Source organism: Kogia breviceps, chromosome 6 (assembly GCF_026419965.1).
Source record: "Kogia breviceps isolate mKogBre1 chromosome 6, mKogBre1 haplotype 1, whole genome shotgun sequence".
In the NCBI taxonomy this organism is placed as follows: domain Eukaryota; kingdom Metazoa; phylum Chordata; class Mammalia; order Artiodactyla; family Physeteridae; genus Kogia; species Kogia breviceps.
In genome coordinates this window covers 97,901,063-97,924,802 of record NC_081315.1, presented here as the reverse complement: position 1 = coordinate 97,924,802, position 23,740 = coordinate 97,901,063, and the positions used below count along the sequence as shown (strand labels likewise).

Below are 23,740 nucleotides of genomic sequence, written 5' to 3'. Positions count from 1 at the left end.
CAGATCACACCTATTTTAAGAAATTTGTCTACTCTGAGATCTGCAACAAGTTGCTAGTATATTCCTGAATAATGTGATGAAATTGACAGTTTGTCATTACTGGACATAAAACGATGGCCAAAAGCTTTGACGTTTTAAGTTAGCTGAATACATTTCACTGGCACATTTTCCCTCTTACAAATAGCAGAAAATTACCATAGTTTTAATTTTCCAAATCAAGAAAGAACAGGAAAATACAACCTCGGGAAGGCTTTTATACATGCAATTAGTGGCATTACTCTGCACTCCCCACAAAGAAACACTAATTTTCTTCACAATTATATTCTGATTTAATGTAAAACTACAGTAAATTATTAAAATGCAGGGCAAAGGTCATTGGCTCTGTGCTCAACACAGTCAACTGTGAAATAATATTGGTCACTTGACCAAGAAGAGTTGATGTTTATTCATTATTATCAGGTGATCCCTGTGTCGTGATATTCTCTGATACTTTTGTGTTCACTGAATGCTAGGCATCCATTATATTTATGTGAATATATATATATATATATATATATATTAATCCTATCTTTTAGAGATGTTCTTTACACTGGAACATTCTGTATTATTGTTTTTGATATTTAACCTGTTCATATTATGTTATCGGGGTTTTCTTGTTTGTCTTTTTGCCGCCTAATTCCACTTTTTCTTAATCAAATCAGCACATCCACTGAAAGCAAAGGTGGTTTTATATATACATACTTTTTAAATTTTTTCTTACCATCAAGAAGAGGATTAGTTAGGAGTCAAAACATTGAAATGATTTATAAACTCCAGCATACTACAATTTTCCCCTCCAATTTCTACTATTGTACACATAAAAATTTAAATAGATTCTTGGGGAAAATTAGAGTACCTTCCACTGTTGGTTTTTTGGTCTCAAAATTACAACTCTAATGAGAGGGATACTCTAGAGGTCTTATAACTTGGTTAATTACCTCTTCAGATTAAAGTTTCTCTTCTGTCCAGTTTTTCTTTTCTCAGGAGAACATAAAGTGTTAGTTGCTCACCAACCTTGGTCTTTCCCGGTTTCCCAGGATGTTTCTATATTTGATTCCCCCTCCGCCTTGACTGTTTCTCTTCCTTTCTCCCTGCAGCCCTCTTTTCACCCCTTCATTAACTCTGCCTCCAAGATTTCCAAATGTTTGGTTTCAGTCAACAAGGATCTATTGAAACCTTACTGTGTCCATAGCAATGTATTGCAAGGGCTGCTAAGAAGGCATATGTCATGAACACAAGGGAACTTACAATTTGGGGGGATGACAGATTAAAAACACAGAATAATCTGATAAGAAAAAAACAATGCTATTTTGCTCAATATCCGATTCCTGTCTTCCTTAAAATACACCCTTTCTAGGTATAAGGTCCTTTCACTAACTATTAAATTCATACCCAAATCAACCCCATTTTGTCTCATCAATAGAAGGAGGTATTTATTAACATCTGTTGAGTGCTCATAATGTTCCATATCTACACAGAGCCTGGATTCCACCCCAATGGAATTTCTCCCCTCAGTAGTTCTGTTATCATTCCCCAAGACTCCAACATTGGTGGAGGCAAGAGTATCTATCCTTAAAGTCGATAACAAGAGAGAAATTAAACCTTCAAGAGAAGAATTCAATTCTATGAAAAAAATTTGACAAAGTACATGACGTTTGAGTTTCCTTCCCCTCTCCTGCCCCAGATTACAAGGCTTTTGCTGCCCTGCCTATTTCAGACATCTGCCACTTATAAAAAATAAACACCATCAAACCCAAATACCCAAGTAGACAACAGCAGAGACAATTGGTTTTGATCTCATTATTGAACATAGATGAGAACTCAGAAGTGAAGAGCTACTAGTATAAATATCTTTGCTCATTTGTTTTCCTAAGCTTACAATAAACTACACAAGAATAAATGTAAGGCTAAACGTTTTCAAGGAAGAAAAATGGGGAAGAAAATATACAACAGAGCTTACAAGGGCTAGACACTGAGGTTAGCATTTTAGATACCACACTTCAATCAATTTAGTCCTTAAAACTACCCAATAAAGATGATCTGTGTACCCATTTTATAACTGAGAAAAATAAGACAGAGCCAGGATTTAGATAACAGCTGAAAAGAGCATACAAATCTCTGAAAACCCTTCTAGGAAGAACTAAAGTTTCATAATAAGAATAATATTCATTCCCAAATCAAAAGCACAGCAAAGTCCCCTGAGGCAACTTTATAACCTAGAGACTGTCTACGAAGCTGGAAACCAAAATTCCTGGGAATGCTGCCTGCATAGAAAGGAAAGGGATCTGCCCAGAATGGCTAATATTTTTAAAGTTAATCATTGATAACGGGCATTCAATTGATGGCTTTTAATTCCTGGAGGGGCTAACTGATCCTGAAACCCCACATCAGTCTGAGCATGTGCTCTGAGCCCCTGGGACATGTTGGAAGCTGCTGCTGTGCAGGGCACAGAAGTTGGTTGCAGTACAGGGTATAACAAAGGCCTCTAGCCTATAACCACTCTAAAATGAAGTCTTATTTTACACAAATTCACCATGGTGATGTCACTGTGAACTAAGCATATTTGGGAAACAGAGGAAAATCAGTAGTAGGCTTTAATGCCTCCTAGCATTTGTTTATTTATTTTTTTATCTTCTATTAAACTCAACAACTTCAGCAACCTCTCTCTCATCTCCAGTGAAACCTTCTGCAGACCAGCTCTATGCAACCGAGCCTGTATTTTAACGTGGATCTCAAAATCTGCTCTTGGCATTTTTCACATTAAAATAACAAATAATGTGCAAATTAATCCAAGTTGCAATCAATTGGGCTAATCTAAACATAAGGCAAGAAGGATGCTTATTAGGCCCACAGATAAGAGATAATAAAAGGATGGTTAAAATCTGATTTTGTCTGATGCTTAACTCTGTTGTATTTGTACATTTATAGACATTTTCATTTACCTTAATTATTTCAGATTAATTCATTTATAATGCAGCAAGTTATTGACTATTTAAATAAGAAATGTTCAATAGGATTATTTAGCCTTTTTTTAACTGAAACTGAAAATAAAGCACATATATTATTAAATTTGTTATTATTTAAAATTTTAAAGTCCTATCGAACCTCAATAACATAATTCACTTGGTAAAAGAGATATTTTATCCCCTAACTGAAATTACTGAGGGCCAGAGAAACCTCAGGTACACAAATTATTAAATTGGAAAAAAACTGTTAGTCAAACAGTTCCCCCTGTTTGGTACTTTTTCTAGAGCTGGAGCCCTAATGAGCTTAACTTTTTTTGATTGTAGAGAAAAAATTGTATTTTCAACTATTGCTGAAATGGAAGAATTAAATAAGTGAAGTGTTTTTCTTTTCTTTTTCTTTTTTTCAATTCCACCAGGTAAGATTCAGAAGGGTTTTAGTTATTTTGCTTTTGTTTCTGTTGTGGATTTCTCCAGTGCTTTGGTATTTGAATTTTACTCTAGCAGAGTGAATATATATCCTAAAAATGTGGAGATGTAGAAAGGAAATACATTCTCATCTTAGGAAGCAATTAGCTTAAGGTCTAGCTAAATTTTGTGATGCCTTATATAAAATCTTACTTTTTTTGCTAGCCCATGTAAACACAGGAATTTTGAGGAAATATTCTTAATCAAGAAGACCACTTCTAAGACTGACCTCCACATTTAGTAGCTCAATCAGAAACAGATGTCAAATACTACTGGTCAGATTATAAATGAGTACAAATTTTTCTAGAGGACAAGCAGGCAGTATGTGTCAAAAATGTTAAAAATGGGCATCCCCATAGAACCAGAAATTCTACTTCTAGAAGTTCATCTTAAGGAAATAACAGGGGGATATGTGCAAAGATTTTTAGTGTGAAGATAGTCAATGCTACATAATTTACATTATTGAAAACTTGAAAGCAGTGTAAATTCCAACAATAATGGCCTAGCAAAATAAATAATGGAACACTATATATATATATATATATATAAACTCATATATATTCATACACATATATTCATTATGTATATATATTCAATGCTATCATTAAAAACTTTTGTGAAATACATTAATGGCATAATGAGAAAATGTTCAAAATATATTAAGGTTTAAGATTATGTTTGAAAAAACTATAATCACAACAAATTTACATATAAATATACACTCAGAAAGACAGAAGAGCTAAGAGGATAAGGAGAAAATATAACAAGGTGTTAATAGTGGCCAATGACATAAGTTCTATTAAATTTGTGTGTGGGGGGGTATATGTGCCTTTCTGTAATTTTTTAATTTTCTATGCTAAATATGTGTAACTTTTATATGCAGAAGAAGAATAAAAACTATTCATTTTTAAAAGAAACATAGAGATTCAGACTTATAACTGTGCCTTCTTAATATACAGGGAATGTAGCAAATAGAAATAGCCCCTGACATCCAATATAAGCCTCAATAGTCATCATATATTTAAAAGAAAGCCATTTCTGTCTATCAAATCGAGTCTAACAGCCACTCCACTCAGGATGCAAAGCTGAGAGAAGTTACTACCTGGCACCCTGAGAAACCTCTGAGCCCCAAATTATAGGGATAGGAAAGCTATCCACTATTAGCTTGCCTCAGAGGTGGGCCCAGACCACTGACATCCAGATGCCACAGCCATCTTCACTTTGTTCCTCAAGTTGAAATTTCATCAATTAAGTGAAACAAACATTCCATTCTAAAATGTGATTATCCTTGGTAGGGTTAAGGGGATTTCAGTTATTTATACAAAAGCATCTATTTGTTAATCATATTTTTTATTCCCTTCTAGCATCTAATGGAGCTCAGAAGCACATACCAAGAAAAAAAAATAGTAAATGCTTTCAGAATGTTATGACTAAAGTATTAAGAAAATTTCTCAAGAAGGGATTGTTACTGACTAGGGAATAGGAAGGGGCAGTTCTAGAAGGAGGAAGGGAAGAGGTGCTGGAGATGTGGTTTCTACTGGAGACCACGGAAATTGACTGGATGGGGAAAATGAAGTCCATGTTTCAAACCAATGACTTGCAAGTGAACTTCTGGACTACAATCTGTTCCAAAATGGGGAGCCACCTGTGTAAATGCTGTCATATTGCAGCCCTGTTCTTGGGCAAGAAGCTCATTCTGGGTTCTCCAAATGTCACATGAGACCTTGATCCATCTCCTTTCCCCTGGAAGGCTGACTATCTCCACAGGAATGGAAGCTGTATTATGAGCCTCTTTGACTGAGCCTCCTTGCAGTTTCATGGGTCTTTCCTGCAAATCACTCTTCCTACACTTGGGTGATCATTATTTTGACCATTAAGAATTCTCATGAGAAGATGGTTGACGGGGCTGGAACCAAGGCCAAGTCCATGAGATATCAAGTGATTACATGAGGCTCAAGTCTTCCTGATAAGTAGAGTGACTTTGTGGATCTTGATTTAGCCCAAAAGAGAAGGACAAGGATGGTAGGAAGGACATGGGTCCTGCAGTTCAACTTCGGGCAGTTCACTTAATGTTCTGAGCCTCAGTTTCCTTATCTGTCAACAGAGATGGCTGGATTCCGTTATATCTAAGATCCCTGTCAACTCTCAAACGCAATGCTGTGTCTGCCTTGATAGACACAGGCAACCTGGGAAGACTTCTCTGCATGGGGTGAATCCAAATGTTTCATTGTACAAAGGCATTAGAAATCAGGGAGGGTGTGCAGGAAAGGTATCCGGTGCTCAACTTTGCTGGAAAAACCACAGCTTCATCACTTTCATAGCAATATGGATATTTAACTTCCTAACCATTCCAGAAAAAGAATAGATGAGAACTGGTGAAACATAATACTTTCATGAATATTGGCTGTAAGAAGACCAGCTTCTACAGACCTGGATTTCTTACAAAGCCCAGGTCATTGCCCCAGAGAAACAGCAAGCTTTCATCTTGTTTATCATTAATTCTATTAAATGGTACAAGTCACGTAGAAGATCAAGTCCCTGCTTGCATAGTAAGGATGAAAAACACACAGCTGATATGATAGTGACTATTCACTTCTGCCTGCATATAGATGCAATTTCACATACTAACATGTGATTTGGTTTTACAACAGGTAAGAAATGATGTTACCCAGAGAGAGAGAAGATAGAAAAGAGGATGGATCCGAAATTCAGGGTTTTGTAAATAGGAATAAGGTCTAGGGAAATACGAGCTTAGAGTAACACTTTTGCCTCCTAATACCAGAGCACTCCCCCCATTAAATAAACAGCTCATGGTATTGGGTAAAAGAAGACGTTACCTTTTTATTTTTCTTTGTAATTTGAGAAGGATCATCTGAGATATTACTTTAGGGTGTGGAGGCAGAAAAGAAGGACAAATGCCTGCCTAACATAGGTTATCCTGGCATTATTAGCAAATATGTTAAACCAATGCTGTATCACAAGATATATAGTTGATGCATCACTGGGAGTTATCGAGTTGTCCCGTTTAGCTGTGTTCTTTGTACATGTGACCCTATTTATCAGGAGGAAGATCTGTGCTTCAGAGCCAAATAATATCACCAACTTAGAGACCTTGCTTTAGCGGTGAATGAATAGCCCAGCTGCAGCAACACTAGATTCCCTAATAGGACATTTGCAGAGGGAACCCTGGTAACAATGGAGTAAGCAAAGTAAGACCAGGTGAATGATAAACCTCAGTAAGGACAAAGCCTTGACAGACCACCAGCTCAAACAGGGCTGGACACTCCAGCCGTATATTCTAGAAGGACAGATTTAACTTCCTGTTTTCTTGCACCCAGAAAAAAGAAACCACAAGAAAACTAACATAAGAAAGCTTGATTTCTGGGCCTGTGAAATAGTCTCCAAAAGGCAATTCACAAGTTTCCCTTTTCAACAGTCCAAAAGCTTGATTATTCTTTAAAGAGCCCAGGTTGTACTTTGCCCCAAGCAGATGATCAGAAAGGTTTCTTTTCCTACCTCTTTTCAAAACAAAAATCTCTGGCAACTCCTGAGGTGTAACTTCCTACCATCCATCTTAGTACATCCATTTCCATGTAGGGTACCTAAAAATAGGCCACACCTAACCTTTTGCACAGCCATACAAAGCTACTTAGTGGGAACTCCGACTATTCAATCTCCTGTGGGTATTTTCAGACTGTGCCCTCTTTGTCTTCCCTATTGTATTACCTACGTTGAATATTGCGTAAAAACACAGAACAAGAGAGGTTTGCTGGGAGGTACCTTACACTGCAACCGTTAAGGCTCCATATTTGAGCTTTGTGATTTTGTTTTAGACTGAATCAAATGAAACTGTGGTTAATAATGTTCTTAAAAAAGCAATTTAAATAATAATTAATGTTCAATAAACTTATTAATTCCACTGACAATATTATGGTTGTTGAGGTTCTTACACTTCAAAAGTATAGCCAAGTACATCAATGAGACTGAATAAACGTCTAGTACACAGCAAAATGTACATAATTTCCACAAATATAATGTGAAGCAAAAGAAGCCAGACACACCAAAAAAGTACATACCTACTTATGCTAGTCATTATACAAATAAGTACAGAAACAGATATACCTAATTTATGCAGCCAGAAGTCAGGATAGAGGTTGCCTTTTGTGGTGGTTGGAGGCTGCAAGGGGCTCCAGAAAGCTAGTTATGGTTTATTTCTTGTTGGCAGTGTTAGTTCCATGGGTCTGTTCAGTTAGTAAAAGTTCATGGAACTGAACCCTTATGATATATGCACTTTTTGGTATGCATATTATATGTCAATAAAAAGTCTAAAAAGCATAGAGAAGAAAGAGAAAGAAGTCTTTCTATACTCCCAAGTTTTAAAGTTCGCTACCTTTCTGTTAAAAAAAAATATTCTGAATGTTCAATTTATCTCAAATATCCAGTAAATCACATAGACAACCAGAGCGGAATAGGAATCAAGGGACCCGATGTGTAGGTTTGTTTGTTGACCTCGGACAAAGCCATTTCACCTTTCTAGATCTATCTTCTATCAAAAGATGGGATAGGATTAGGTATCTCTGAATGTATTTCCCAAATGAATGAAGTGAAAGAAATTTCCAACTCTATACCTTTAGTATTTTGCCCTTGGTTTAAAATTTTTTATTGAAGGGGGTCATTGACTTGGTGTGAAAACAAGGGTCCCCTTCTGTGAGAATATAACCTTTGGGATCAGTCAGCACAGATGTGCCACTGGGTATCTACCTGTGTGAGCCCAAGCAAGTTACCTAAACTATCAGACCTCTCATTCTTAGCTGTGAAAATGGCAACATAAATACTTACTTTACATGATTGGTGTTAGGGTTAAATGGGATGTATACAAGCCCAGTGCTTAGCATATAATAAGTACACAGTAATGATACTTGTCATTCACATACCAATACTTAAAACTCATTGAACATCAAACACCGGTAGAATAAATGCATAGGTTTGCTTTTTGCCTGGCTTCCCCATCTAAAAAAAGTCCTAAAAGCAAAGCAGAGCAGACTTTCTTTTGAAGTCTTACATTAAGCCAACTCTCTACGAGTGTACACACAGAATCATCACCTAAGCTGTGGGGATGCCTAGTGCCTGTACCTGAGGAAGGGAAAACCAGCCTCAGACCAGCCCTGACCTGGCTCTACCTCTAAAGAGACCAGAAGGAACAAGTGCAGAGAACAGTTTTTGTTTCCATGTTGCTGTCCACAAAAGTGATCTGAGCCAAAAGTCTTTCAAGAGTTTCTCTGTTAAGAACCAAGACATCCATATGGTGCTTGAAAACTGACAAGATACCATGAGTTTGCAAATTCAAGAAGATCCGCCAAGTAGCAAATCGTGTTTTAAAATGATGATATCTATGGGGTAAAAGTGGAAAACAAAGCCGCAGGAGCAAAACACTTCAATATAAAGTCAATTTTGCCACCAGTGGCCCATTAACTAAATTGTCTTAGCATTCACACTTTTCTCGAATTTGTGATCAATTATACAATTACTTTTTAAATTGATAAAGTGACATAAAGGGTATGTTATATTTTGTTTTAGATAGTTGAGGTATTTTTTTATTTCAAGTAATTTTTCTGTGTAAGGATATCCATATACATTAAAAAACTGTTGGCATATACATTTAAAAATTTGGCATATACATTAAAGTATATACATTGGCATATACATTAAAAAACTGTGTTGTCCAATGCAGCAGCCACTACCTACCTATGGCTACTGAGCATTTGAAATGTGTCTAGTCAAACTTGAGATGTGCTGTCAATGCAAAATATACAGAGGATTTCAAAGTCTTAAGTGTGAAAAATTGAATGGAAGATATTAATAATTTATACTGATGACATGTTGATATAATATTTTGGACATATTGGGAAAAATAAAAGATTTTATTAAAATTAAACTTACCTTTTCTAAATGTGGCTACTAGAAAATTCCAAATTATATATGTGATGTACATAATGTTCCTATTTGACAGTGGTGGCCTGAAGTTTTGCACTCACTCTCAAGTAAGTGATATCATAGATGTAAATAAAATGAATGAATACAGAATCAGGGAATTTCAGAAGAAAAGGGGTATTAGAGCAGGGCCCCAGCAGTACACAACTCTAGGGGCATCACTCCCATCCCTGTCAGTGAACAGTGATCTGGGGACTTTTACCGTATTCTCGCACAGCCCGGTATTAAATGTTGTAAAATCCACCTCCTTACATAATCAGGAAGTCCTCCTAGAATATCCCTGAGGCAACCCCATATTACCTTTTCAACACCTTCCACACCTTTTCAAAACATATACATAATAACGCGATGGAAATTTGTAAAGTGAGGTCTAACCGGTACTCCAGATTGGGGGTGGGTGGTGTGGATAGAAAATAGAGCTGATCATGTTATAGAACTCGAACAGGCTGCAGGAGAAGGCCAGAGCAGCACAAAGGATGCAAGGTCTGAGGGATGAGTATGCAAGGTTCTCAAGAAGACTGTTCTCTTCCAGGGGACTAGAGGCATTTTTCAGAGGGTAACATCCACTTGAATTACAAATGTACCGGCCTCTCTTCCAAGGGAGAAAAGCCCGTTGTTGCATCTATAATGTAGCTTTAGTTTTTGGTGCCAAAAATGATTCAGTAAACACAGTTATGTTATGGTATACTATTCTTATTCAGCACTCAAATTAATCTCAAGGCAGTGCTGGCATGAATTCAATTTGATGCCTGTACTTAGGATTTCACATAGGTGCCGTCATCCAATTCTTCTTTGCAACTAATAAAATCTTAATTCATGGTAATATATTTATTTCTAGTTCAGTTCATATTAAGGAGTGCAGTACTTTACAGAAAACTAATTAATATCAATCATATATTATAACATTTTTAATGGTTCAGAGGAAAATCTTACACTAGGGGAACGATTAGATGAACCGGGGGTCTTAGCCCATCCTTTTACTCTATTCTGGAATTTGAGAAAAAGGTACCAAGAATCACTTAAAATATTAATTTAATTGAAGGTGTGCATCATGGCAAGTCTGAGAATTAAGACACCTCGTTCTTATCCCTAATAGGACATTGATTTGATGTGGCCCAAGAATGTCATTTATACTCTCAGAAACTCTGTTTTCCACCTATTTCATGTAACAACCATATAATTTGCGAGTTGGTAAAGACAGTCCAATTCAGATGCGTGAGACACTGTTAAAATAATGAACTTCACTAATAGCATGCCTTCTGCAATTGTTGGTAAAAATTCTATTTTTATGTAATGTTTGAGTAATGTTAATGCATCATATTTTATGGGATTGGACATATAGTCCGCAGGATAGTACAAGCATGAGCCCTTGACTACGACAGAAATGGTGCCCCCTGGAGTTGTGCAATACAGTGGCCCTCCATTGCCTTAACGAACTATGTTTAAAAGGCCTAATTCTCCCCTAGGTACAAAGGACTGGAGCAGTGGTTATACAACTCTTGAACATCTTAAAAAATAATAATAATAATTCAATAGATCTAGCCTTGAAATTGCATGGTCATACTATCCAGACTTTCCAAATCAGGCATCAGGCATTCATTCATTCTATAACAATTTCCCCACACTGACATGCTATAAGCAAGAAATAAAGTTAAATAAATAAATAAAAATTTAAAAGATAGGCACATCCTATTCTCTTTTTTTTTTTTGCCCCTTTAACAATCTACACATAAAACCTCCAAATCTGAGATAGACAGATCAATACAGATAGACAGATATCTATATATGTATTTTTAAAATCCTGATAAGGAGAAAGAAAACAAAAGCCAAGACACCAGAAGGAGTCTGGGGGCAGAGATCATGCCTCTCGATACTCACTTTCAGAACCGAGTCCATAAATGATAACCCCCAAGATGCGTGTCATTCATTTTACTGCAGTGTAAATACTCCCATGGAAAGTTGAGGGAACACTCACGACAGGGGCTCACACACGCTACTTTTTAATTCCCAAGGGCATGGTGACGTGGGAGGGCACCTCGGAGTCACTGCTCAATGAACTCCACAATAGAGCACAAATCTGAAACCCAATCTTAGCCTGATATGGACGTAAGAGCAAATATATACAGTATCATGTGCTTTCCAACAGCCCTGTGTCTCGAGGGAGCTCTCTGACATCAGCAGTTGAGACAGGTGGTTCCCTTTCCAACTGTGGAAAATAAAACCCCATTGCAGAGGCACTAAGTAAATATAGCTGTACTGTAATTTTTCTTTGGTGCACTCTCCCTGTGATTTCTGTCCTGTGATGAAACTTTATCGAAGGAACCCATCCAGGGCATCCTTCCATGCTAAACACTGATTAAACATTGGCAAACGGGCTGAAATTGGCATTCAAGACACTGGTAGAGGATTCTGTTTTGCTGCTCTGGTTGGAGAGTTCTCCTCCTCTTGTTGTCAAGTGGCTGCCTAAACCTCTGCTGGAATATGTCCCTGTTACTAATACAGCCCAATAAAATGACAGACAAGAGTCAGACCATCTGAAAATCACATGAACAGAGCAGGTTAATACCAATCACATCCAGTTCAAGTCTGAGAACTCAAATCAGCTGAGATGCACTAAGCCCTTTGTGACCACAACTATTTGCTTTTGCATTTAAGAATTATTAGCAGAAGGGCACCCTGTAACTTGTGTATAAAATTACTTAATTCAATTTCTGTTTCCCTTTCTGAACATAGATACTTTTACACCCTGACAGCCGCTGGCTCTTGAAGCATTCTCCTTTTTGTTGTATCTCCTTAGAAACACAAATCTTGTTCCCTGGCAGCAGCGGCTCTAAGTGCTGTACCACATGCCCAAACTAGTTCTCCCTCGCAGCTTTAATTCACAGTAAGTGGCATGAAAGGAGGTCAACCCTTCTCGAAAAACACTCAGAGTTCTTTTCGACTTCAGAATCTATTTTGGAAAGCCACACTCCCCGGTACGTAAAGAGCAGCTTCCCATTTTGAAATTCTGGCTGTAACTACTGACAACTTGACGGAGTGGCCTCAGAGGGGCAAAAGCAGGGTGACAATCACAGTTTCAACTCTTGATCAACATTCTCTCAGGAAACTCCATGAGATAAGAAAGTCAGTAAACTGCCATCCCGTCTTTGCCCCCAAATAACCCTTTTATTTGAAAACTTCTTACGGCGTGCATACATGTCTTAGCTTTGCTTTCCTGAGGTGTTTATTGAATGCTTAACTCAATAATGCCATCTTAATCCCAAAAGTTTCCATGGTAACCTACCACTGTAATAAACAAGTCTGAAGGATGGGAAATGAAGCACGGGGCTCCTTTCTCCCCCTCTCCTTCTTCAGCTTTCAAAGAACAGTCTTTTCTACTTGTAGAGAACGTTCTACTTCTAACATTCATAGTCCATACCTCTTTGAGCTAGAGTCAAAATAGTAGCAATAAAAAAAAAATGGTGGCCAACATTTGGTGAATATTTGCAATTATGCCAAGCACTGTACTGAGGAGCTGTGTGGATTATCTCACTTAGTTCTTTTGCACTAACAGGAGAAGCAAGTACTATTATTATGTCAGTTCTAGGAACTCAATCTTAAAGTTTAAGTAACTTTTCTAAAGACATAAAAGCTGGTATGTAGGAGACCTGGGACCTGAAGTCAGTCTTGTCTGACTCCAGACATTCTGCAGTCTGTGCAGAAAAACAGCATTTTTGCTTTTGCCCCAAAGTCATGTAACTTAGACATCTAGGAATCTCTCCACGAATCAGGAGGGAACCATAGCTTCCCATTCAGAATGAAAGTAAAAGCACCACACACATCTAGCTAAAACTGCCAGGGAAATTAAGAAAAGGCAGAACTCAAACAGGATCACAGCCAACACATGGCACCCCGCTTGCTCTGGTCAAAAGCAGGCACACCGGTGGGTCTCTTGGAATGTGATTTGGCAAATCATTTAAAAGAACGTCCCTTTCTCTGTGGATCAACCTCTAAAGTTAACTTGAGGTGTCTGATTCAGATCACTGACAGCACCCCCAGAGAAAAAGGAGCCCTTATTATAATGCCACTCTTCTCCCTAAATGAAATTTAGACTTCTTTTGAAGATGGCAATTGCAAATGAACGTCAGATTAGAACACATCTTAAGACCAATGGCAAACCATATTACAAAATTGTTTTCCATGCCACATATCTGTTCCTATACAAATCTATCCCATGAAGTACAAACAATATGCTTATCTCACTCTAGAACAGAACTCAGTAAATACACCTTAAGCTTGACTCTTAATACCAATAATTGAATCAATTTACAATTTTATAGCCTTTGCTTGGAAGTGCAGCCAAATACAGAAAGGTAGCATGAGTCAGGGCCATTCAAAACTCATCATGGTACTAGTCTTCAGAAAGGGGAGCTAAAGAATATGGTTTTCTAAACAACCCAATCCAAAAATGGGCAGAAGAACTAAATAGACATTTCTCCAAAGAAGATATACAGATTGCTAACAAACACATGAAAGAATGCTCAACCTCATTAATCATTAGAGAAATGCAAATCAAAACTACAATGAGATATCATCTCACACCGGTCAGATTGGCCATCATCAAAAACTCTAGAAACAATAAATGCTGGAGAGGGTGTGGAGAAAAGGGAACCCTCTTGCACTGCTGGTGGGAATGTAAATTGATACAGCCGCTATGGAGAACAGTATGGAGGTTCCTTAAAAAACTACAAATAGAACTACCATACGACCCAGCAATCCCACTACTGGGCATATACCCTGAGAAAACCATAATTCAGAAAGACTCATGTACCAAAATGTTCATTGCAGCTCTATTTACAATAGCCAGGACATGGAAGCAACCTAAGTGTCCATCAACAGATGAATGGATAAAGAAGATGTGGCACATATATACAATGGAATATTACTCAGCCATAAAAAGAAATGAAACTGAGTTATTTATAATGAGGTGGATGGACCTGGAGTCTGTCATACAGAGTGAAGTAAGTCAGAAGGAGAAAAACAAATACTGTATGCTAACACATATATATGGACTCTAAGGGAAAAAAAATGTCATGAAGAGATTAGTGGTAGGACGGGAATAAAACACAGACTTACTTGAGCATGGACTTGAGGATATGGGGAGGGGTAGGGTGGGCTGTGACGAAGTGAGAGAGTGGCAGGGACATATATACACTATCAAATGTAAATTAGATAGCTAGTGGGAAGCTGCTGCATAGCACAGGGAGATCACCTCTGTGCTTTGTGACCACCTAGAGGGGTGGGATAGGGAGGGTGGGAGACAGGGTGATGCAAGAGGGAAGAGATATGGGAACATATGTATATGTATAACTGATTCAGTTTGTTGTAAAGGAAAAACTAACACACTATTGTAAAACAATTATACTCCAATAAAGATGTTAAAAAAAAAAGAATATGGTTTTCTAATCTCCTCTGATTTATGAAAAATGAATAAAACAAACTCTATTGAATGCATTTATCCCCCCAAAAATGTAAGCTTGCAGAACTTTGTAGCTCTGGTCTTAAAATAATTACAACTAAGATCCAAAGTACCTGGGTCACCTGGTGGAATAGAGGGCCATCATTCAATGGGGCAGGTTCCAAAGTAAATAGCCCAGAATTCAAAGCCAGAATGAGAATGTGTCCTCTGATACGCTCGCACCTCTTGGAGCCTAGAAGAACAGAGGCAAACAGGGCCGGCCTATGGCCACTTGGGGAGGTAGGCATGTGTTCCAAAGTAAATAGCCCAGAATTCAAAGCCAGAATGAGACCGTGTCCTCTGATACGCTCACACCTCTTGGAGCCTAGAAGAACAGAGGCAAACAGGGATGGCCTATGGCCACTTGGGGAGGTAGGCATGTGTTCCAAAGTAAATAGCCCAGAATTCAAAGCCAGAATGAGACTGTGTCCTGTGATACGCTCACACCTCTTGGAGCCTAGAAGAACAGAGGCAAACAGGGATGGCCTATGGCCACTTGGGGAGGTAGGCACGTGTTATTAATTCTGAAACCCCCATGGCCACCGTCACCACCACGCCTAAAAAAAAAAAATCAAAACTACACTAATTATAACTGAGTAGGAATGAAAGTTGCATGTTTTGGTTTTGTAATATTTTGAGGTCTGGTCTGAATGTAATGATTTAAAAAGGAGAAACTCACTCTCTAAAAGAGCATTAAGCCAAGTTCACATTCATGATCCCTTTCTAGGCTTGCAAGTTATGCTGCTAAGAACAAACACTTTGAAGCAAAATCTAATTCCAATGGACGCAGAATACATTGGCTGTGAAGGCTGTGCCCTCAGCAAGGAGCACCAGACACAAACATGAGTACGAAGCCACTTCAGAACACTTCATCTCAATCCCAAGAGCCGAACTACTTAATTTCTCTGTGCCTTCATTTTCCCATCTAGAAAATGGACATAATATGCCTACTTCCCAGGCTTATCAAGGGATTCAACAGGAAAAGCTGAAGGGGTATAAGTAAGGGGCGTACAAAATGAATGCCTCACCTACAGGGGGAGCTACACAAATGCCCACTTCCCTCACTTTTCCAATTTCTCAGATCCAGCTATTTCTCTGTCCTCTCACTCCTTCTTCTCCCTCCTTTCCTAAAGCATTTTAAAGTAAATTATATGCAATAAAATTTTTGTACCTTTTAGTCCATGGAGTAGAGATTGAGATTTATGAATACACAAAGGTGTATAAGGACCAGGACACATGCTTCCTTCTCTGGGGTGCCTTGCCCACTTACTGAAGGGAGAGAAGACATGACAACTCTGCTTGGAGAATAAAGTAAGTCCCAACTCAACGTATAAAAGAGAGGCATTTTTGAAGATCAAAGATTCGTGTGAAAGAAAAATCTTGCAAACTTTTAAATGGAAAAAAAAAATTTGATATTTGGATTAATCGCCGATGCTTTAGTCATTGCCAGTTTGGGTAAATGTATGAGGAAAGAGACAGGACAAATTGCTACCAAATGTCACTTGCCTCAGAAGAATGAGTGACAGACAATGTCTACATTTTCCAACTCCAAGCAGCTCTTTTGTTATTTATAGGCAAAATTATTAAGGACTAAATATGAAAAATCAAAATTTTGAAAATGCAGAAATAGGTGAAGTGTGAAAAATAAAAACAAGCAAACAAACAAACAAAAACAAGGAAAACTTGAAAGTTGGATTACTCATATGCACCAAAGCTCTCTCTGAATATCTGCATCATAAAGCTACTGTAGAAATGCCCAGAGGTTAAAATAAGTAAAATAAATTAAACTGGTGATACAGGAGAGAAGAAATGTATTCTCAGAATCTATATACTGTTTTTCTAAATATTATCAGTAACCATCACCACCTGAAAGGGGAAGAGGAAAGTGGAAAGAAAACACCTCACTGCTTGGAAAATTATCCACAAAGAATTCGTCTCTGTGATTCATGTCCACGGTTGTTACTTATAGTCTCAGTAACTTGAGACTTGTCAAAGGGTGTGAGATGGACTTCCTTCTCCTCCACAGGAACTCTGCCTACTAAATACTAACTGTTCACAATCTTCCCACCTTGTAAAGGTAGATAAAGTCGATCCTAAAGGTTACAGTTAAGTCCTTGCTCAAAGACTTTGGGTCAAAGCACAACGTCAGTGTCATGATGCCGGGGCAAAGAGGAAGACACACATCACCAATCTCTCTACACCTAGCCACCTGTCTGGGAAAATACATATCTGCAAACATGTAGAATGCAAGATTAAAGGGGAAACAGCCAGCTGTTACAAGTCAACAAATCAGTAAGTATCCACTACTATCCAAAAGATGGTCCAACAACATGCCAGGTACTTAACTTGTATAAGACTATATAACTCTCTGCCCTGAAACTGCTTATAGTCCAAGAGTGAGTGGAAGGTCAGACTCACGATTAATTAATACACTCACATGTGAACAGAACAATAGCAAGTGTGTTGAGCGAGAAGGGACGGGGATCAGTTAGGGGCATGAAAGATCTATTTCACCTTATAAACAGCCAGGCCCTGTGAAGACTTTAGAGGCTCCTGCCCCACATGTAATTCAAAATAAAAAGTAGACTCATTACTAAATTACATACGTATAGAGAAGGTCAATAGGGTTCTAACCTTTGTCACAATAGCTGTTTCCAATGATCACTTTTTTAACCATTTTTTAAAATTGAAGTATAGTTAATTTACAATGTTGTGTTAGTTTCAGGTATACAGCAAAGTGATTTCAGATTCTTTTCCATTATAGGTTATTACAAGATATCAGATATAGTTCCCTGTGCTGTACAGGAGGTCTTTGTTGTTTGTCTATTTTATATATAGTAGTGTGTATCTGTTAATCCCAAACTCCTAATTTATCTACCCCCTTCCACCTCCAACCTCCACTATCCGCTTTGGTAACCATAAGTTTGTTTTCTGTGTCTGTGAATCTATTTCTATTTTGTAAATAAGTTCATTTATATCATTTCTTTAGATTCCGCATATAAGTGATATCATACAATATTTGCCTTTCTCTGTCTGACTTATTTCACTTAATATGATCATCTCTAGGCCCATCCATGTTGCTGCAAATGGCACTATTTCATTCCTTTAAACAAATGTAATAATCTTTCAAAAGAAAAATGTTGGTGCCCTTGCATGTGTGCCCTGCTTTGCTGAGTGCCCTACTCACTAGTTTAGTGTAGTATTGGGTAATCCTGTGTGCTTGCCAACATGCAAATAAAGGAAAACAGAGATGTGGTTTGCCAGAACCTTGCCCGTCCATTCGTGGGCCCTCCAATAAAAGTTCTGGGATCCCGAATAAATGACTGCAAGAGGCATACGTGGCCAGAAAAGAGCATGTGGGTTCCTCTAGCTCTGGGATGGGGGGTACCTGCTGAGACCCCAGAAAGGTGAAAGGCAGAAGGGAGGAAGGATAATGAAGGAGAGATTTAAAAGAAGGCTGACCTGAGGACAGAACCAGGCTCTGATACTCCCTGACTCTTTGAAATGAGTCAAGATATTGATACTTAATCTTCCAGGGTCTCTATAAAATAAGGATGACACCACTGCCCTCATGGAGAATTTAAGGATCAGATACCTAGATTGGCATCTGTAGATATTTGGTTAAATTTTAGTTTTCCCCAATATTATGGGGACTAGAAAATAAAAAGTCCTGGTGACAAATGATAAATCATACAAAGTCCAGTGTTAACTGCTAAGGGAAATACAAAGAAATATGAAAGGCAGTGAGAGCCAAGATCTGGCTCTCAAGCAGGTGGTAGGATGCAGCTGCTTATGTGATATTATTGGAAATCAGTCTTTAACCCACAGAATTCTAAGAAATAACTAGACCAGAGATAGAAAATCAAAAGTAGTTTAAAACGGAAATAAGTGGTTTTCTTAAAACAATACAATTGAATGTATAAATGCCCATCATGTACCCACTACCATTCTAAGTGCTTTATACATATTATCTTATGAAATAGGAACTATTCTTATCCTTTTTTTTTTTTCAGATGGAGAAAGAGACACAAAAAGTTAAGTAACTTACCCCAGACTATACATCTAATAAATGGTAAGGTTGGAACTTGAACCTGGGCAGCCTGTTAAACTCTACACTAAACTGCCTTCCCTCTGCTGCCTGACAAAGTTTTAAATCTTTGCTAACTAAAGCTGTGTGATGCGCTACAGCTACATAGTTGAATTAGATCTGGCTGCTGGCCTCACAGAGCCCACAGTTTAATAGGGATGTTGGAATCTCTGAGTCTGAAGCAGCTGTCCAAGAGGAATCTGTTGGACAAAGAACACTGCAACCCAGGATGCCTGGAAGAGAGTGGGGAAGGAGAAGCAGGTATTATCAGGAGCCTTTCTCCCATCTTCCCTTCTGTGGAATCATTCTATGTGTGCCTAGCGCAGTGTGGGGGGCACCCAGTGGAAATCATTGCCTTTGTCCTCTTCTGATTATCAAGATAATATTTTCTACTGATCTTACTCACAATTATGAATAAAATACAATCTATCCTCTCACAAGGAGTTTATGATCTTGTGGGGATAGAGATGTGAACTTAAATAATTCTAATATGGGTTCACATGGTTTGCGGTGAAATCTTGAGATGACAGACATGATATACAATTAGAGTTCTGATATAAATAATGACACCAACAAGTTCTGATAGTTACTTGATGATCTTCCTAACGGGCCATCAGTCTGACAAAATCTGCTGTTTACTGTTGATAAACTGGGATAAATGACCGTGCATTTAACCAAGAAACACATGCTAAACTATAATTAATCAATGATTTTCCAATTGGACAAAAGATTGACAATGTCCACCGTGGACTAGAAAAATTATGATACATGAATACAAATTACTTCATCAAGAAATATATACTAAAATGCATATCAATGGATTCTGGAAAGCATCTATTTTTAAAGATATGCAATCCTAGGGGCTTTTCAGGAACTGTCTGTCCCCAAATGTACACAATCACAAACTGCATAATCACCAAATGGAAAGACTAAACCACAAAGAGGTCATCAGGATTCATTTGAAAAGATATCCAGTATGCAGAACTACTTTTTAAAGTAGAAAAATGTCTTAGGAAAGGTTTAAACAAAGAGAGGGAGAGAGAATTCCAGGTGAGGAGATGGCATTTTCAAAAGCGGGTTCTTGGTTGCTAGGCCAGGCTGAGAGGCAACATGGTACAGACAGAGCCTCATACCCTTGACTCTGACACTGACCTTGGCTCAGAGCCACATGGCCTGAGGAAAGGTTTGAAGGTTCTCTGTGCCTTCTGTAAAACAGGGCTCACTGTGCCTAGGCTCTTTAGGAGGATTCTATAAGGATCCTACAAGATAATAATCTGATTGTCTATGTGTCAACTTGGCTGGAGTATGGTGCCCAGTTGTTCAAACACTAACCTAGGTGTCGCTGTGAAGTTCTTTTGTAGATGTAACTAATCTCTACAATCAGTTGACTTTAAATAAAGCAGATGACCCTCCATAATGTGGGTGGGCCTTATCCAATCAATTGAAAGCTGTAAGACCAAAAACTGAGGTTGCCCTAAGAAGAAGGAATTCTGCCTCAAGGCTGTAACCTAAAAAATCCTGCCTGAGTTTTCAGCCTGCTAGCCTGCACAACAGATCTGTAGATTTTAGGCTTGCCAACCTTCCCAATCGTGTGTGCCAATTTCTTCAAATTCCTTTCTCTTTCTGTCCCCCTTCCCTTCCAATTTAATCAAGAAACACATGTTAAACTATAATTAGTCAATGACTAATGGTCAATGACTTCCCTTTCCCCCCACCCCATATCTCTGTCTCTATCTCTCTCAACCTCTCTCTCTCCCCTCTGCCATGTAATAGATGAGCATATAGAATGTAGGCCCTTCAACAGTAGTAGACCAACTGGTGAAATGTCTAAAAGCTCAGGAATATAATTTTTAGTGTAATTTCAAATGTAAAGTAGGACTCTCAGAAGACAGGAAATGCAAATAAAATGAAGCACAGAGATATTTAGAACACACTCTCCATGAAGACAAAGACATTGCCTTGTTCACAATATGTCCATAGGTCTAAAATGGTAACTAAACAACTTAAAAAACATGTGTTGAAAAGGAATACATGCTAGAATTCTATAGCTATGTACAGCAAGGTAGGATATTTTTTCCTATTGGTATCCACCCAAACTATTTTTCTTCTGAGCTAACAGAACATCATGGAGGAGGTATGTATTCAAGCATCCATCCTCACATGCATCCGTTCATAAAGCATGCACTGAGAACATGCCACATTCTACAGGCTGTGCTGGCCTTCAGACTGTGAGATGAAGATGTCTTCCCTTTGGAGCACCACAGGCTGGTAAGTGAGCCGATGAATAAAAAAGTAGAATATATTAGTAGAATATATTGGAGTTAAGCAATGCAGGAAGTGCTGGGCAAGCTCACAGAATGGATACCAAACCTCTTCTGGAATTCATTCATTCATGTGTTCTTTCCTAAAAGAATCTTTATTAAGGTGAACTCTGTGCCATACATTCTGCTATGCCCTGGGAATACTGAGATAGTATAATAAATAATACTAATAATGGGTAAATTATATTGAGTAATTACTGTATTTCAGGCATGTTCTAAGCCTTTTTACTTTATTTATAGATTCTCCATATACCAGTAGGGAATCAGGTATGTGTTTTCCATATCTTTCCTATAAGACAATCATATGGGCATAAATTCTCATATTTACTCTTCAAAGAGTTGTTGATCACTGACCATCTAGAAGGCACTCTGTTAAGCACCAGTTTATGTGATTAACACCTAATCTCTGCCTTAAATTTAGTGGAAGAGACTGACATATCTACAAACGACTATAATATCAGGCTATGTGACACACCCACAGTCTTGCAAAGGCCAAGGCCTTGTCATAAGCATAAAGATGCCACCTCCAAAACTTCACAAAAACTTGGGAATATGATTATGAACACAACCAACAGAAATGTGTTGAGAGTGGGGGTTTTTTGCTTTTTTTAAATTGAAGTATAGTTGGTTTACAATGTCGTGTTATTTTCAAGGTATACAGCAAAGTGATTCAATTATACATGTATCTATTTTTTGTCATATTCTTTTTCATTATAGGTTATTACAAGATATTGAATATAGTTCCCTGTGCTATACAGTAGGTCCTTGCTGTTTATCTACTTTATTTAAAGTACTGTGTATCGGTTAATCCCAAACACCTTGTTGTTTTATCCTATCCTTAAGTCAGAAAAATAACCAAAGAGAAATATTGTTAACATTCATGATAGACAGATCTTCAAAATTATATTTAAAAACAAAACTCTCTCTTTTTTGTGACTAAGGACTAGTTACCACGTTAACTGCAGGTCAACATGGCCAGAACCAAACATAGACGCCTGGGATGTCAGTCAACACCAGTGTTTTCAGTCACCTTCCAGGCACTAATGTTAACATAAAGTCTTGTTTCTCAAGATCGCAAAGTTAAAGGTGTGAGCACAACAACAGAAGATGTTGACATAAATATCTTGCATTACTGATAAATAGCTTGAATTTGTCATCAATTAACACCAACTATAGATTGCAACAGCTTCTAAATGAAGCCTTGTAAATAATTGTAGTTTTAATTACTCTAGGAAACTACAATATCCATCAGCATCCACAACTCCTGCCAGGTATTGCCATGGTCCTAGGAAGTTTCACAGTCACTTAAAAAGATTATAGTAATGAAAGAGGAAAGATTTTTGTATCTCAAAAGAAAAAGACCAGTTCTAGCCAAGAAACACAAGTCTAAACCTTCTTGGAAAGAGAGAGACAGAGATAGAGACAGAGTCAGAGAGAGAGAGAGAGAGAGAGAGAGAGAGAGAGAGAGAGAGAGAGAGAGAGGGAGAGAGGGTCATGGGCATTGGAGAGAAAGCAATAAACGAAGAGTCCCCAATCAAGTCAGAGATGAGATTATTCAACAGTCAATATGAGAAAAAAGAAGGGGAGATTCCTTTGAACTCAAGGAAAATGGGCTGTTTAGTTTCTCTTGTACTTTTCATTGACTCTATTCATTTCTTTGATATTTAAAATGTATATCCTATCTATTTCTAAAAATGGGATTCTGGATTACATATGAAGTTAGACACATAAAACAAGACTATAAAAATGAAAACCAGATCAAATCAGGTTAAGAGGAGCGAGGAATTAAACATTAGGTATATACTTGGAATGCACTACTTTTTTTGTAACTGAGTTCTGAATTTACTTCTGAGTTTCCTGGCCATTTGGACAAAAATCAAAAAGTGTTGGGTTAGATAAACATTCATTATTCAACAAAAGGAAACAGGACTTCCCTGACCTCTCTAGTTCAATTGTAACCTCACCCCTACTCCCATTGCCTGGCCATTACTATCCCTATTCCTTCCATATTTTTCTTCATAGCATTTATCAATTTTCTAAACTTTTTATCTTTTGCTTATTTTCTGTCCCCTTCCACTAGAATGTAAGGTTCATGAGGACAGTAGTTTTTTGTTCACTATTTTATCTCAGTTTCTAGAACAGTGCCTGGCACATAGTAGATTATATATGTATAAATGTTGTCATGTAGCCAAGAGTGATTTTTTTCTCAATATTGAATTCTAGCAGAAATTTACCTTGAGGTCCCCTAAATAAATTATACCAGGCTATGAGGCCATGTTGGGATGGGGAGATAATGGGCTGACAATCCACGGCAAGCATAAAATGAGGCACATGCAAACGTGTAGTGACAAGGGAACAGAATTTGGAGCCAAGG

General features: G+C 37.9%; 1 protein-coding gene across 14 annotated transcripts in view; it reads right to left on the bottom strand.

Annotated features, from left to right (window-relative positions):
* Nucleotides 1-23,740, bottom strand: part of PPARGC1A (PPARG coactivator 1 alpha) — a 672,898-nt gene that overhangs the window by 100,745 nt on the left and 548,413 nt on the right. For 5 of the 14 annotated variants that reach the window (XR_010841096.1, XR_010841097.1, XR_010841094.1 and 2 more), the window contains exon 1: nt 11,340-11,553. The exons of 7 other annotated variants lie outside the window; for them this stretch is intronic. Coding sequence is in view for 1 of the 7 variants with exons in the window: in XM_067036342.1 (XP_066892443.1) it covers nt 11,340-11,357 (18 nt within the window). In the remaining 6 variants the exon portion in view is untranslated. Of the gene's footprint in view, nt 1-11,339; nt 11,554-23,740 lie in introns of those variants that run through there. 2 more of the 14 variants (XM_067036345.1, XM_067036344.1) reach the window with 2 other exon arrangements.